Raw genomic sequence first — 17,142 nt, 5'->3', positions numbered from 1 at the left:
ACCCCTCCATCCGCCACGTGTCTCAACATGCACAACATCGACACAAACATGTTCCTATTCAACGAGTCCCCCACAAACCCTAAATCCAAAAATTACACAAAAAACCCCCTCAACATCTCTCAGTTCTCGAAAAAAAGAAGAGAAAAGCTCGCACTTACCTATGTTAGTGTTTCTGAAGCGAGTGAGAAAGCGATGGGGATCGAATTGAGGGAGAGGGTGAGAGCACTCGGAAGGTGACCAGATCCAGCGGTGGAGTTCGCCGCTGTTAGACTTGTTGACGCAGCTCCAGCCTTTGTAGATCTCCTTGCAGCGGTGATCGTACCGTGGGGTGACGGGATCTGGGGATTTGATCCAGGCACCGCGAGATGAGTAGTTGCAGCGTTGGATGTGGATTGGGGAGGCGGTGTGGTGAGCCGCAGGAGAAGAGGGTGAGCCGAGAAGGGACAGAATAAAGAGAAGGAGGCATAGGAAGAGGACGGCGGCGAAGTAGGGGAGGGTGGTGGAGGGATGGTGGCGCCTTACGGTGTCCCGCGGGGCCATCGACCGGTCGTGATTGCGAGAGGAGAGTGTAGACCGATGGAGAGAGCGGGGAGAGAGGCAGCGTCTGTTTTGTTATCACGTGTTTGCACGTGATGTGAAGAAAAAGGTTAAATTCACAAATTAGTCCTCCATCTTCCTTATATTCGATCTACTATTTCATAAAAATCTAAAAAGTACTTAACAAGCAAAATTGACCGGCACGTGCGTTGCCGCGGCATTTGTATGATGAAATCGAATAATAGTGGTTAAATACTTTACTTAGAAATTTCTTTTTTAATTTATAAATAAAAATGTTTTTAGGATTTGCGATATAGGTGAATTAGTGAGAACAAACAAAAAATGATTTAAGCATTTGGTTAAAAAAATAAATTGTCAACAAAAATATTTTTATGTTTTGTATCATAGATAAATTAGTGTAGAAAAATTTTAAAAAATAATAATTTAAGCATTAGGGTAATTTTAATGTCTTTGGCAGTTGTATTGTAAATTAAGCCAAAAAAAATATTTTAAGCATATTAGTGTGGTGAAAGCCAAAAAAGGAAAGCTCATTTTTATTTAGAAAAGATATTAGCTAAAGTATTTTACTATACTAATGAATTGATAGTCATTATGTACACAAATTAGTATGGAGAAAAGGAAAAAAATAAAAATAAAATAAAGGCTCATTTGATTTAAAAAGAAATGTTTTTGAAAATTAGTCCCTCATAACTTCAATAATTCTATATTAGTCCCTCAAATCTCAATAATTGCATAATAGTCTCTCAAATTCTAAGGGGTCTTACCATTTGTTCCCTTAATGATGAAAATAATTCTTAGGTATGATTTGTTTCTTAAAACTCATCCTGCTCAAAATAATAATAATAATAATAATAATAATAATAATAATAATAATAATAATAAAAGATTGTTTACACTTTAGTAATCTAAAGTTTACACCTTTTAACTTTAATACCAAAGGGTTTTGGTAATTAGATACCCTAAAGTTCACATCTTTTTAATTTTGATACATCAAAGTTTTTTCTTGACACTTTTGTTAAGACAAACTTTATATCTTGTTAACTTTGATACCGAAAGTTTTTTTTTTTTTTTTGACACTTTGATATATTAAACTTTTTCTTGAACTTAGGGTATTGGAGTTAAAAAATGTTAAAACATGGGGTACCAAAGAAAAAAATTGGAATCTTTAAGGTAGGAAAGTTAAGAAATGTATAAATATTGGGGTAGCAAAGTGTCAAAAAAGTTTTGGGTATCAAAATTTAAAAAGATGTAAATTTTTGGGATATCATAGTGTTAAATAAACTTGTGGAAAGTTTTAAAACAGTGTAAATTTTAGAGTGCCAAATTGCAAGGAACGCTTTAAAAATATTAGATGATGGTATTTTAGACATTGAGGTATAAGATTGCAATAAAACTAGGATTTGATGGAGCAATGAGCAATTATTTAGATTGAGATACTAATATGAAATTATTTAAGATTTAAGGCACCAATATCTAAACAAAACTTAGGTAAAAATACCATCTAAAAATGCTAAATTGCAAATAGCCCTTTAAAAAATATTAGATGAGGGTATTTTCTTCATTGAGGTACCAAATTACACCGACCTTAGAATTTGAGGGATGAATGAGCAATTGCTAAGATTTGATGGGCAAATATGTAATTATTGAGAATTTGAAGGACTAATCAGTAATTACTGAGATTTGAGGGGCTAATATGCAATTATTGAAGATTAGAAGGACTAGTACTAAATAATAACATTAAATTTTAAAAAATAGAGGCGCAGAACTTCGAACCTACAATCATTGGGTCCATTTTATGGGCTTTCACCAACTAAGGCATGCTTCGGTTAAAAAAATTTCACAAAAGGATAATTAATAGCAAAATTACTATTCATTTCCACAGTAGCTACAGTACCAACTCCGATAACTTTAGTATATACAAGCAAAATTGCCCTGCGCGTTGCTATGATATTTGTGTGATGACATTGTTAGACCCTAGAGGGGGGTGATTAGGGTCTTATGCTAATCTAATCCGATTAAATGTCAATTAAAATTAATTAACAAGTTGTCCTAGCAAGTATGAAATACAACAATTTATATAAGCTAGGATAAGCAATATGAACAACAAGATATATCCTAACAAAGAGATATAGGCAAGGTATGAGCAATGATATAAAACTAACACAAGGGTAAATAATCTAAACAAGATAGTGGATGAAATAAATGAGCAATGCACAATTGGCGATATAAGATAAATGCAAAAACAAATATGCCAAAGACAAACTCAAACAAGCAATATGATCACGAAGTTCGGACCTTCCGTCCTACGTCTCCGCTCCCCACTCCCGGGGAGAAATCCACTATCATAACCGGATTTTCTACGCTCACCCGAATAACGTTTACACCTCACAATGTCGGTTTTCAACGCTCACCGAACAACGTTCACTCCTCACACTCGGTTTTTTAGTTCACCGAAAACTTCACCACACACTCGGTTTCTAGCTCACCGAAAACCTTACAACACTCACAATGTAACAAATATAAATTTGTTCTCTACAATAGATGAGAACACAATGAAGCACAACTCAATGTTATAATCTCTCACAACCCTAATATACTATGTATGCAAATACAATAAGCTCATGTGGGTGTGTGTAACAATGAGATAAAATCAAATCAAATCAAACTAAACTCAAATATAAATACTAGCTTAATAGAATGATAATCAAACAATATAAAATATAAAGCTAGAAAGAGTTTAGAAATTCTTCTCTGAAAAACAAGATGGAGAGGAGGATTGAAATGATAGACAAACACTATAAATGATCTTCTCCACTTGTAAAACAATCTTCAAACCAAACAGACTTTGAACCCAACTAAAACCCTTTTCAAAACTCTTTTAAACTTCTTTTAAAAACTATACCTTGGGTTGCTGATAGAAGAGGGGTTGAGGGGTTTATATAGGAAGAGAAACCATCAGCCAAAACCACAAACAAAACAACAAAAATCTCAGAAAATCAGAAAACAAATTTCTGTACAATATTACCGTTGGGAGTTCGGCGGTCGACCGAAAAAATTCGCGGTCGACCGCAATCCAGATCCCAATCTGAGAATCGAGCAGAGACTTCTTCGGTCGACCGGTGCGGTCGACCGATGGAAATTTCGAGCTCTCGGTCGACCGCACCGGTCGACCGACAAACTCTCTGCTGCCCACTGAACAAATGAACATATGAGCGGTCGACCGGTACGGTCGACCGATAACTGATACTACAGAAAACTGGATTTAAAAGCTGATTTTGAGACTTTGGAAAATGTATATAAACATGTAAATGAACATGTTACAAAAAAAATTTTCCAAATTGCATTTCCCATTTGTGAAAAATCATCATTTTGCAAAATAGTTCAAAACACGAAAATGTAAACATGTGAAATTTGATATTTTGGCTAAACCATGTTTTGAAACTTTGCACAATGATTATATAGACTTAATAAAATATGTATATGATTATTGTTAAGTCCAAAAAACAATGAATACCATATTTTCACAAAATTGCATATTCTATGCAATATATACAAAACACTAAATATGATTTCATTAAATATAAGCTTGTTATATATATATATATATATATATATATATGAAGAAACCAATAAATGTGTGCGTATAGATAATTGAGCTTAGAGTACTTAACACAAATAATATAAATCCTAAACTAGATTACCCAAGCTTGATTTTGATCTTCAATAAGCTCGACTTGGAACACTATGCGGATGAAGCTGAACTTGGATCTTGAACTTGAATTGCATAAGCTTCACCGACATTCCGCCAACCTCCTTTGGATATGATCGTTGAAGCTCTATTCCATCCATCCTCCAACTACGTTGTTTGTCTATAATAAATAAGAAAACACAAATACTAGACAAACAACATTAGTGATAAATTGTTTGTTAAACATTATCAAAATAAGAAGGCCAACAGACATCGAAAAATAATGGTTAAGTGCTTTGCTTAGAAAATTCTTTCTTAATTTGTGGACAAAATATTTTTAGGATTTGCAATATAGGTAAATTAGCATGAATGAACAAAAAAAATTGGTTTAAGAATTTGGTTTAAAATAATTTAGCTTGTCAACAAAAATATTTTTCAGTTTTGTATCATAGATAAATTAGTGTTTGAAAATTTTAAAAAATAATGATTTAAGCATTGAGATAATTCTAATGCCTTTGATAGTTGTATTGTAGATTAAGCCAAAAAAGTACTATTTTAAGCATATTAGTGTGGAGAAAACCAAAAAAGAACATTTTTATTTAGAAAAAAATATTAGCTAAAATATTTGTGCGATACTAATGACTTGGCAGTCATTATGTACGCAAATTAGTATAAAGAAAAGGAAAAAAATAAATATAAAATAAAGGCTCATTTGATTTAGAAAGAAATATTTTCGAATATTAGTCTCTCACAACCTCAATAATTCCATATTAGTTCCTCAAATCTCAATAATTGCTTATTAATCTCTCAAATTCTAAGGGGTCTTACAATTTGGTCCCTTAATGATGAAAATAACTCTTAGTTATGATTTCTCTCTTAAAACTCATTTTGCTAAAAAAAAAAGATCATTTACACTTTGGTAATCTAAAGTTTACACCTTTTAACTTAGTACCAAAAGTTTTTGGTGTTAAAGTTAAATACCCTAATCACACATTTTTAATTTCGACACCTCAAAGTTTTTACTTGACATTTTTGTTCAGACAAAGTTTATATCTTGTTAACTTTGATACCCAATTTTTTTGACCCTTAGATATGTTAAACTTTTTCTTGAACCTTAGGGTATCAGAATTAAAAAAATGCTAAAATATTAGGGTACTAAAGTAAAAAAAAATTGAATCTTTTAAGTATGAAAGTTAAAAAAATGTACAAACGTTAGGGTAGCAAAGCGTCAAAAAAGGTTTGGGGTATCAAAGTTTAAAAAAGGAGTTTTTGGGGTATCATAGTGTCAAATAAACTTATGGATATCAAAGTTTTAAAACAGTATAAGCTTTAGAGTGCCAATTTGCAAATAACTCTTTAAAAATATTAGATGATGATATTTTGGACATTGAGCGGTAAATTTGCAATAAGACTAGGATTTGATGGAGTAATGAGTAATTATTTAGATTGAGATACTAATATGAAATTATTAAAGATTTGAGGGACTAATAGCTAAACAGCGCTATGTAAAAATACCCTTGGAAAATTCTAAATTGCAAACAACCCTTTTAAAAAATATTAGATGAGGGTATTTTTGTTATTGAGGTATCACACTACAACGACCTTAGAATTTGAGGGACGAATGATCAATTGTTGAGATTTGTCAGGCTAATATGCAATTATTGAGAATTTGAAGTACTAATCAGCAATTCACTGAGATTTGAGGGGCAAATATGTAATTATTGAAGATTAGAGGGGCTTAATACTAAATAATAACCTTAATTTAAAGAAATGGGGGTGTAGAGATTCTAACCTACAATCCTTGAATTGCTTCTTTTGGCTTTAACCTGCTAAGTCATGCTTTGGTTAAAAAAAATTCATAAAAAGATAATTAATAGAAAGTTACTATTTATTTTCGCAGTAGCTACATTACTAACCCAAATACCCTTAGGGGGTGTTAGTCAATTAGAACTTTTCAAGTACAATTAGAATAACTGTTCAAGTGGGATGATTTTATGCAAGTGGGGTATTTTAATAGAACAATGCTGGAATTTTTTTAGAAGTGAGATATTTTAGTAAAATGATGTGGGATAATTTGGAGTAAGTGGAAAGTATGCAAGTATGTATTTTGATAATATGACGCCTTAATTTATATATTTTTAAAGCTTGTGAATATAAATTGATAATTATATAAAGTAGTACTAATAAATAAATCTTATAAAAGAGTAACTAGTTAAGCTATATATATATAACCTTATTGTAATAGTTATTTCTATCAATAATCATGTAAACTAGCTAGTAATAATCATGAAATAGTTCATCAAAAATAATAATAATTAATTATAAATTAATAGTGCAACATACTTGATCATCACAAATATTATAATGATCATCACAAAATATTGTTGATTCTAGGTAAATATCTATTATTCGATGTGATTTATGTGTATCCACAAAACGTTACTTATCCTTTTTTTTATATCAACCGCTAATTATTCAAATTTTCCTATATGCATCGCAAGTGCTATTTTCATACATTTATAATGTAAATAATGCATAATATATTAACAAAATTCATTTTATTAGACTCAACTATTAATAATTTTTTGACAATTCAAAAAATTATTTAGGTTGAAAAATTTTTTTAGACAATTCAAAAAAATTGTCAACTTTTTTTTTGACAATTCAAAAAATTAATAATTTGTTCTCATCTAGTTCTAGGTTGAAAAGTGGAATAATTTGGGGGAGAAGAACTCATATTTTTCTATATAGGTAGAACAATTAGTGGGACAATTTTAAAAATTATCCTAGTTCTAGTTCTTCTAGAATTCTACTTGACTAATACATTAAAAAATTATCTGAAATTTAGCTCTGATTGACTAACATCATAGAAATTTATCCTATGAATTATCCAAGTTCTAAATTTTAGTTCTAATTGACTAACCCCTCATTAATTAGTGTATATTTAGGAGCAAAATTGACCCGCGCGTTGCCGCGAGATTTGCATGTAAACAATCAATAATATAGTTTAAGTATTTGACCTAAAAACACATTGTACGCCTAATACTTTGAATTAAATGGCAAGTTAAAGCAAAAAATATCATCTTACAATTATAGGAAACTACTAGCATACAATAGTTTAAAATAAAGTATATTAGAACCAATGTGATCTAGAAAGTGTGTGGGTCTAAAAGTCAATGAGGGTAAAACTTTAGTTTTAGAGATAAACATTTATTTTAAAAAGTGAGTGAGTTCAAAAATAAATGAAGCAAAAAAAATTAAAATATATCTACAGTTTACTATGCTGCAATATTAATATATAAAAATCTAAAATATAATGCTTCAGACATCTGATTATATAGCACACCTAACTATTTAGAAAAAAATACTATGAAAATGAGTGGGCTCAATAAATATAAGGGAACTTTGGGCTTACCAAAAAACTAAAAAAAAAGTTTATGGATTAAATATGTAGTTAAAAAATGCATCGTAGCTAACCACTTAAAATAGAAAATACAATGACTCACAATATATATCAAATCATTAAAATACAAAATAGATTTAAAAATAATATTGAGTATTTTGTGTTTGAGAGTAGCTTTGGAAATGAGTGAGTTCAAAAATAGATAGTATGATTTTGGACTTAGAACAGAAATATACAAGGTTATAACAAAATATACTCACATATGATGAGCGGTGAAAATGTAAAGTGAGTTTAAGATTTGTTCGAATGAGTATTTTGGATCTCAAGAGTGATCCTGGAGGTGAGTGACTTTAATAATAAATGAAGGCAAGCTTTTGGGCGTATATACAAGAACTCCTTTTAGGAAGAAAGTAAGTTTAAAAGGTAATATGCTAAAATTTTGAGTTTATTCACAAAAAACATTTTCAATGCCGCCTCATTGGTATGGGAAAATAAAAATAAAAATACAACACTATTAAGTATTTCATTTATAAAATACGTGGTGTACCAAAATAGCGGGATTTCTATGAAAACTATTCCTATAAAAGTGGGGTGGTTTACACCATTAATAGAATAACCATAATTTACAAACTAATTATTTAACCACCTATGAGTGGTATAGTTTATCCTATTAGATGAGGTGTTCTGATAGAATCCAATTCTACCTGACCACTTAGAACAAAATTTTACATGTCAAAATAAAATATAACAACTTACATATATAGAAAACTGTCAGAATACTTTTGATTTAGGGAAAAAGAATCTTTGCAAATTGGGTGAATTTAAAAATAAATGAGCATAAAACCTTGAACTTGTAGAAAAAACTTTTCTACCATTTATGACATTACAACAATGTGAAAAAACATAAAATAATGCTTAAGCATTTGGTCTAAAACACTGCACACCTAGATTCTTTGAAAATAAATATAGCAAGTCAAAGTAGAATATAACAACTTAAACCATATGTACAAACTGTCACAAATTAAGCTTAAAAATAGGTTGATATAGCTTTTTTTTAAACTCTGAGAGTGATTTTTGAAGTGTGTAGTTTAAAAATAAATATATCTAATACTTTAGATTTATAATAAAAAAATCATTATAATGGGTAGGTTTGAAAATAAATAAGGATAAGATTTATAACTAAATAATCAATCTACAGTTACAACTTATGATATAACAAATTTATGAAGTACAAATTAAGTTTAAAAGTAATTCATTAGAGTATTTTAGGTCAAAGATTGATTATAAAGTGAGTGAATTTAAAAATAAATTAGGGAATTTTGGGTTTATAGCAAAAAACTCTTGATATGTTCCTTCATTATATTATTATGTTATATTATTGGAGTTGATGGAGTATGATAAAATTTTCAAGGGAGTAAACTTAAAAGTAAATTGGGCTAGCTTATTGGGTTTATAGATAAAAAAGTCTTATATATTTATTATTACTTATAATTATGTTGAACTGATGTTGCGGAGCTGATAAAAATTTCAAACCTACAGAGTATTATGTACTTGAGATGGATTTTCGAAGTTGTGGACTTCTAAGCAAATTGGATTGAACTTTGGGTTTGTAATAAAAATTACCTATTGTCTCTTTTAACAATAATCTATTGGGATATACTGTAGAATTAATAGTACTAAGCTGCAGTACTAGCCCCAATAACTTTAGTATATAGATAAATAAATATAAATGGTTTGATTCCTTTTAGCTTACGGATACTTACACATAATACATGGATTTATTATGGTAGAGACCCATGTCAATCTTGAAAGTATGATATAAAATTTCCTCTTTTTTCCCGATAATACAGACGGGAACCTAAAAATAGAGGCTCCGGCCACTTCACTACCTCAAAATAGTATCCACATCGATCCCCACATAAGTTTCTAAAACAAGCACAACACTTAAAGTAGGCTTGCAACAACTTACTTACAATCAAAAGCATAAAAAGAAGCAAACATAGCTTCCATCAGTCACTTGGTAAAGGCTCCGACCCTCTCCAGCTTCATTGCGACGAACTCCTCCGCTGCTACCATTGAGATCCTTTCTCTGGTGATGGCGACTGGCACCATTGTTGATATAGCTCCTCCTGATTGGATGCCTCATAGCAAGCTACAAATTCTGCTGCCATAGTGGAGGAAGCTACTAGTGTTTGTTTGACATTTTTCCATGATATAGCTCCTCCTGCTAACATATAAATGTAGCCTGATGTAGACTTCCTGCTATCTTGGCATCCAGCAAAATCAGAGTCCGAATACCCAATGACCTCTAATTTCTCTGATTTTCTGTATGTGAGCATGTAATCTTTTGTTTTCTGAAGATACCTCATAACCCTTTTGACTGCTATCCAATGATCCATACCAGGGTTGCTTAAGTATCTGCCTAACATCCCAACAATGTACGCAATATCCGGACGCGTACATACCTGAGCATACATTAGACTTCCTACAGCCGAAGCATAAGGAATCTTCTGCATTTCCTGAATTTCAAGGTTACCTTTAGGGCACTGATTGAGACTAAACTTGTCTCCTTTAGCAACAGGGGTGTCACCTGGTCTGCAATCTTGCATGCCAAACCTTTTAAGTACCTTATCGATATAGCTCTTTTGTGATAATCCAAGAATACCCCGAGAGCGATCTCGATGTATCTGGATCCCTAATATAAAAGAGGCGTCCCCAAGATCTTTCATCTCAAAATTCTTTGATAGAAATCTCTTGGTTTCGTGCAACATGCCTATATCATTAGTGGCAAGCAAGATGTCATCCACATACAGAACCAGAAAAATATACTTACTCCCACTGAACTTGTGATATACACAGTCATCAACAATGTTCATCTCAAAACCGAACGAGATAACTATTTGTTGAAACTTATGATACCATTGACGAGGAGCTTGCTTGAGTCCATAGATGGATTTCCTTAATTTGCAAACCATATTCTTTGGGTCTCCTGACACAAAGTTTTCTGGTTGCACCATATAAATCATCTCATCAATGTCTCCATTGAGAAATGCAGTCTTAACATCCATCTGATGTAACTCAAGATCATAATGAGCAACAAGTGCCATGATTATTCTGAAAGAGTCTTTCGATGAAACCGGAGAGAAAGTCTCTGTATAATCAATGCCTTCCTTTTGAGTATAGCCTTTAGCCACAAGACGCGCCTTATACCTCTCCACATTACCGTTTGCATCCCGCTTGGTTTTAAAAATCCATTTACAACCAATTGGTTTTGCACCTTCTGGCAATGGGACAAGTTCCCAAACCTTATTGTCTTGCATAGACTTATACTCTTCATTCATGGCATCAATCCACTGTTGAGAGTTAGAACTTTTCATGGCCTGAGAGAAGTTGATTGGATCATCTTCTAACATTCCACTACTTTCCTCATGTTCTTGGAGAAATACAATATAATCATCCGGAATAGCATTTCTCCTTTCTCTCGTGGATCTCCTTAATGGCACTGGTTCTTGAGGTTGTTGAGTTTGTTCTTCTGGAACAGGGAGTTGTTCAACATTATCATCTTGAGGTTCCGGATTTACTTCTTGAGCAACAACAGGTATAGGAACCTGAATATTGTCAAAAGTAACTGTATGGATTGGATCTGAAGCCAATTCCTCCTCAAAACTAATGTCTCTAACCTTATTTCTCCCCCCAAACTCAACATCCTCAAAGAATGTTGCTGTTCCCGTCTCAAAAATATTCCTTATAGTGGGATCATAAAACTTATAGCCCCTAGAGCGATCAGGGTACCCAATAAAGTAGCTGCTAACTGTTTTGGAGTCCAATTTCTTTTCATTTGGCCTATAAGGCCTTGCCTCAGCTGGACATCCCCAAATATGTAAATGCTTTAAACTGGGCTTTCGACCAGTCCAAAGCTCATAAGGTGTTTTAGCAACTGCTTTACTTGGTACTCTATTCAGAATGTAAGCTGCTGTCTTAAGTGCTTCTCCCCAGAGTGACTCTGGTAAAGAAGAATGAGCAATCATACTTCTTACCATATCCTTAAGAGTCCTGTTTCGTCTTTCAGCTACACCATTCATGCTAGGTGAACCCGGCATAGTGTACTGTGGGACGATACCGCATTCCTCTAGGTATCTAGCAAATGGTCCTGGACGTTGTTCACCTGAACCATCATATCTACCGTAGTACTCACCACCACGATCAGATCTGACGGTTTTAATTCTTCTGTTGAGTTGATTCTCAACTTCAGCTTTATAGGCTTTGAACATGTCCAGAGACTCAGATTTTTCATGAATAAGATATAGGTGCCCATAACGTGAGTAATCGTCTATGAATGATATAAAATATTGTTGACCATTCCAGGATTCCGTAGGGAATGGCCCACAAATATCCGTATGTATCAATTCTAAGACATCCGAAGATCTGTTGGCACCTAATCTCTTCACTTTGGTCTGTTTTCCCTTGATACATTCAACACATACGTCGAAGTCCGAAAAATCAAGGGAATCCAAAATGCCATCAGACACAAGACGCTCAACTCTACCTTTTGAGATATGACCTAAGCGCTTATGCCATAATGTCGCCGAATTTTCCTTATTTAATTTACGCTTAGTACCACGTGATTCCACATGCAAGGATTCATTGTAAGAAGCAATTGTATCAAGCAAATATAGGTTGTCATAAATACTCAAGTAACCGGTTCCCACAACATTTGAATTAAAAGATAAACTGAATTGACTGTTTCCAAATGAACAAGAATAACCTGATTTGTCCAATACAGAAACAGAAACCAAATTCCGTCTAAAAGACGGTACTACAAAAGTATCTTTTAAATCCAAATAATAACCAGTTCCTAACAACAACCTAAAGTGCCCAATTGCTTCCACATCTACCGATTGTCCGTCGCCCACAAAGATGTGTCTTTCAACATCACTTGGCTTTCGGTAGCTCAGGCAACCCTGCATAGAAACACTTATGTGAGTAGTAGCACCAGAGTCTAACCACCAAGTGTTTCTAGGTACTGAAGCTAAATTAACCTCAGAACAGACCAAAGCAAGGAACGTACCCTTATTATCACGCCAGGCGTGATATTTTGTACAGTCCTTCTTTACATGTCCAGGCTTCTTACAGAAGAAACAACCCTGATTATCCTTATGTTGTTTCTTCTCAACTGGACCCTTAGCAGCTTCCTTATCATTCTTCCTTTTCTTGCCCTTATCCTTAGAGGCATAGGCCAAATGAGCACTTTCTGTCTTATCTTGCTTCAACCTGTCTTCTTCTTGCACACAGTATGAAATGAGCTCATTTAGAGTCCATTTCTCCTTTTGACAGTTATAACTGACCTTAAATTGGTTAAACTGTGCAGGAAGAGACAACAAAACCAGATGCACTAATAACTCGTCACAAAGATCGAGTTTAAGTGCCTTAAGCTTTGAAGCAATATGAGACATTTCCATAATGTACTCCCTGATATTTCCTTTGCCCTTATACTTCATTGAAATCAAGCGAGCTAAAAGCGTGCTTGTTTCTACCTTATCGTTTTTCGCAAAACGCTTCTCAATTTCGGCAAGGAAATCTTTAGCCTTAGTAATCCCTTCGGATTCTATGCCCCTGAAGGCTTCCGGAACGCCGCGCTTAATGATCATAAGACTCATGCGATTTGAACGCTCCCACTTCTCATGCTCCTTCTTTGCATCAGGAGTGCTATCCGCATTGAGAGGTTGGGGTTGTTCAGTTCTTAATGCATAGTCAAGATCCATGCAGCCAAGAACAATTAATATGTTCTCTTTCCAAACCTTGAAGTTTGTCCCATTTAGCATGGGAATTGAGTTGATGTTAGCAGAAATTGTTGCAGCAGATGCATTAGCTGAAATAAAACAAAAATGCTCACATCAATAACCATAATCAATAAAATTCAAATAATGACAATCCCCATCCAAGATACCGGCACAACATTAATATCAAGTCTTTGGACAGTAATATTAACTTGTAAGTGATACCTTGTTGCAATGATCAAACATTGACAATAACTCATGTCAAATAATGAAACTATCTTTGGATCGATTCATTATTCACATGTAAACCTTATAATTGTCACACGCTTATCATCGCAGATGTGTATACAGTCTAAATAAATATTAACCTTCCTTTGGGCCGATTAAATATTTACACGAAAGCATACACACAAACATCTCACATTCCTCATGAACAATCTACACAAGAGAGGTTACTTTGGCAACTTCTTGTTTCAATTAATCAATTGGAGTGAGAGACAACCTTAATACCTTAGTGTCATAATATTTGAATTAAATAATTGATTAAAAACCAAATTAGATTTAAATTAAAAAGTTTTAATTTAAATCAACTGAATTTCCAAAAACTTAATTGGGGTCTCACAGCTTAATTAGGGCCCATAACTTAATTGAATAAATTAAGTATACCAAAGTGGACCCATGAAAAGCCGAGGCTTAACCATAATGAACACGAAGTTCCCTTAACTTCGAACGCAAGGTTCGACTGTATTGAGTACGAGACTCACTTAAGTACGAACGCAAGGTTCGTTTGAAAAATGAACGCAAAGTTCAACCTGAGCACGAACGCAATGTTCGACCTGAGAACGAACGCAAAGTTCGTTAAAGAATGAACGCAGAGTTCAACCTGAGTACGAACGCAATGTTCGACCTGAGAACGAACGCAAGGTTCGTTTAAAAATGAACGCAGAGTTCAACCTGAGTACGAACGCAAAGTTCGTCCTGAGAACGAACGCAAGGTTCGTTTAAAAAATGAACGCAGAGTTCAACCTGAGTACGAACGCAATGTTCGACCTGAGAACGAACGCAAAGTTCGTTTAAAATTGAACGCAGAGTTCATACTGAGTACGAACGCAAAGTTCGACCTGAGAACGAACGCAAAGTTCGTTTAAAATTAAACGCAGAGTTCATCCTGAGTACGAACGCAAAGTTCGACCTGAGAACGAACGCAAAGTTCGTTTAAAATTGAACGCAGAGTTCATCCTGAGTACGAACGCAAAGTTCGACCTGAGAACGAACGCAAGGTTCGTTTGAGGTAACCACCTCCTCAATTTTCGCCATGAACCCTTAGGGTTTCAAATTGAAACCGCCGCCGAACCCAAAAAATCTTTGATTTTTTATTTTCAAAACAAATCCAGAATTGAAAAAAAATTGAAGAAAAAATCAAAGAAAAATCCAAAAAATTCCAAAAAGTTACTGTTCACCAGCGATTTTTTCAGTTACTGTTCATCCGGAAAAAACTTTACTTTTCACCCGAAAAAAAAAATTCGTTACTGTTCACCGAACATTACTGTTCATCCGAACCCAAAAATTGAATCTTTAACCAGAGATTTAAGATCAAAAACCCAATAAAACTTAAATCCCTAAGAATTAATCAAGGTGGCTCTGATACCACTTGTTGATCTACATCATAAAACTTGAGATCTAAAACCATATAGCCATGATTAATTCAAAGAGATTAACAAATAATCAAAAGAGCGGAAGCTTATACCTGAATCCATGGATGAAATCTTGATTTGGGTTTTTGATGATCTTCTAACCTTAGGGTTTCTCTAAAACCGAATTTCTCTAGCTAGATGGGGGTGTAGAGAATTAGAGGATGTTGTAACCCTAGATTAGGGACCATAACCCCTTATTTATAGATATTGTACTTTTGTAATTTAGCCCCTCAATAAATCACAATTACAACCTGGTATCTGCACATATAACCCCATGATTATATTTAAATACCCATTAACCCAACTTAATTGATCACTTTAGTGGGTTATCCTGAAAGATAGCAATACACATTGATTAATCATATGTGCCCACAAATAGATTTATTAGATTAAATCCAACAACCATCTCTTCGTCATGCTGGACAAAGAGCTTGAGCATCGATCAGATCCTAACCAGAAAGAAGCGAATGTATGATATAATTATAATGGATGTTTGTATTATTCCTGTTGGACACTTTTGGTACAAGGATTCAGCCTATGCCTGTTTTTTCAAAATAATTTTTAACTTCGTAACTGGATTTTTCTTGTATTTTCTGGTCACATATATGAGTCTGGTCAAAATTATTTTCTATTAATATTATATTCTATTAACATTATGATTTTGTTCATAAATGTAGAAAATATTTCACAATTGATTTATGATTGAATTACAATCTTCATAATGTAGATAACATAATCTTGCTTAATTATGGTATCCAACAAAAATTTGTTTCAGTACTCTTTATGATTGAATTATTACAATCTTCAGAATGCAGATAAGGTAATATTGTTTAATTATTGTATATCCAACAAAAATTTGAATTTGCTTCGGTACTCTTCTAAGATTTTATATATCCACATTTCTAACAAGAGGAAATTTTTGAAACATATTTTTAAAAAATAACCCGATTCATAATCAAACGCAAAACTATAGTAGCCACATCAGGACCTCCCAACCGTCTAGATCACCGAAGGTGGGCAGAAATTTTTGAAACAGCTAAACACTACATAGAACATAATTCCACAATAAGTGGTAAATAAAATACAGGGAATATAAACCATTCATCGAAATCCATAATGATACATAAACTTACAAGTATCCTCGGACCCACTTAGGTCGAACCATGTTCCTCGTGTTTCCAACTCTTCCAACTCGCTTAAGCAATTAGCGACCATGGAAGGATAATGAAGGCGACTGGGGCTGTTCACCAAATCAGCCGGAATCTGAGCCGACATGTAATCACATCCAGCTTTGCAAGCTAGCGCCACTTCAGTTCGGCTAGCTAAACTCCCCGGATATTCGTCAATGATATCTTGACGATAACTATCAAGAATCTCCTGACGATGCTCATTGACGACCTCCTGGTGGGACTAAGACTTCAGCCGTTTGATTTCCTCTTGAAGTTTGGCAATAGTCACTTCTCCCGCATCTAGCTGACGCTTTGCGTGAGCCGCCGCCGCCTTCTCTGCCCGGGCTAGGACATCAGCGATCCCTCTTCTGGAGCGCCTCATTTAACTCTCGTCTAAGCCTGTCAACTTGAGAGGCGTCGGAAGTGGACCCTTCGACAAGCTGTTGTCAGAGGACTCCCTCGTGGTCCTTAATAAATCAACTTCTTCGAGAAGCTTCTGATGTGAGGACCAAAGATGATCTACCCAACCAAATAGCTCGTTTTCTAATATAGCCCCTCGGAGAAAATAACTACGGAGAACTTGATGGAGGCCAAGGTCAGGAATCCTCCTGAGTAGCTTCTCATCTTCTAGGAGACGGAGCTGATCGATAGCCCTTGCCTGGATTCGGCAGGACCTGATAACAGTCCCCCTAGCATCAAGATGACGTTCATCTTCAAAGCGGAACTCTGGCTGGGGCTCCTTCGTATACTTAGCAGCAGATGAAGGACGCCCAATAATGCTTGACCTCAGTTGGTCCCATTCTGTCTCATCCACGTCAGAAAAGCTATGTGGGAAAGGGAACTTCCGATCGGC

At 34.2% G+C, this 17,142-nt stretch overlaps 1 protein-coding gene across 1 annotated transcript in view; it reads right to left on the bottom strand.

The window, feature by feature from the left end:
• Window positions 1-609, bottom strand: part of LOC109833425 (protein trichome birefringence-like 13) — an 11,487-nt gene extending 10,878 nt beyond the window's left edge. Inside the window, exons 1-2 of the mRNA XM_020401084.1 lie at window positions 159-609; window positions 1-79 (exon numbers count right to left, since the gene is read on the bottom strand). The exon at window positions 1-79 is cut by the window's left edge and continues 96 nt beyond it. Coding sequence (XP_020256673.1) covers window positions 1-79; window positions 159-540 — 461 coding nt within the window. The 5' untranslated portion in view covers window positions 541-609. The remainder of the gene's footprint in view (window positions 80-158) is intronic.

Source organism: Asparagus officinalis, chromosome 3 (genome assembly GCF_001876935.1).
Source record: "Asparagus officinalis chromosome 3, Aspof.V1, whole genome shotgun sequence".
In the NCBI taxonomy this organism is placed as follows: Eukaryota; Viridiplantae; Streptophyta; class Magnoliopsida; order Asparagales; family Asparagaceae; genus Asparagus; species Asparagus officinalis.
This window is presented reverse-complemented; position numbering and strand designations above follow the sequence as displayed.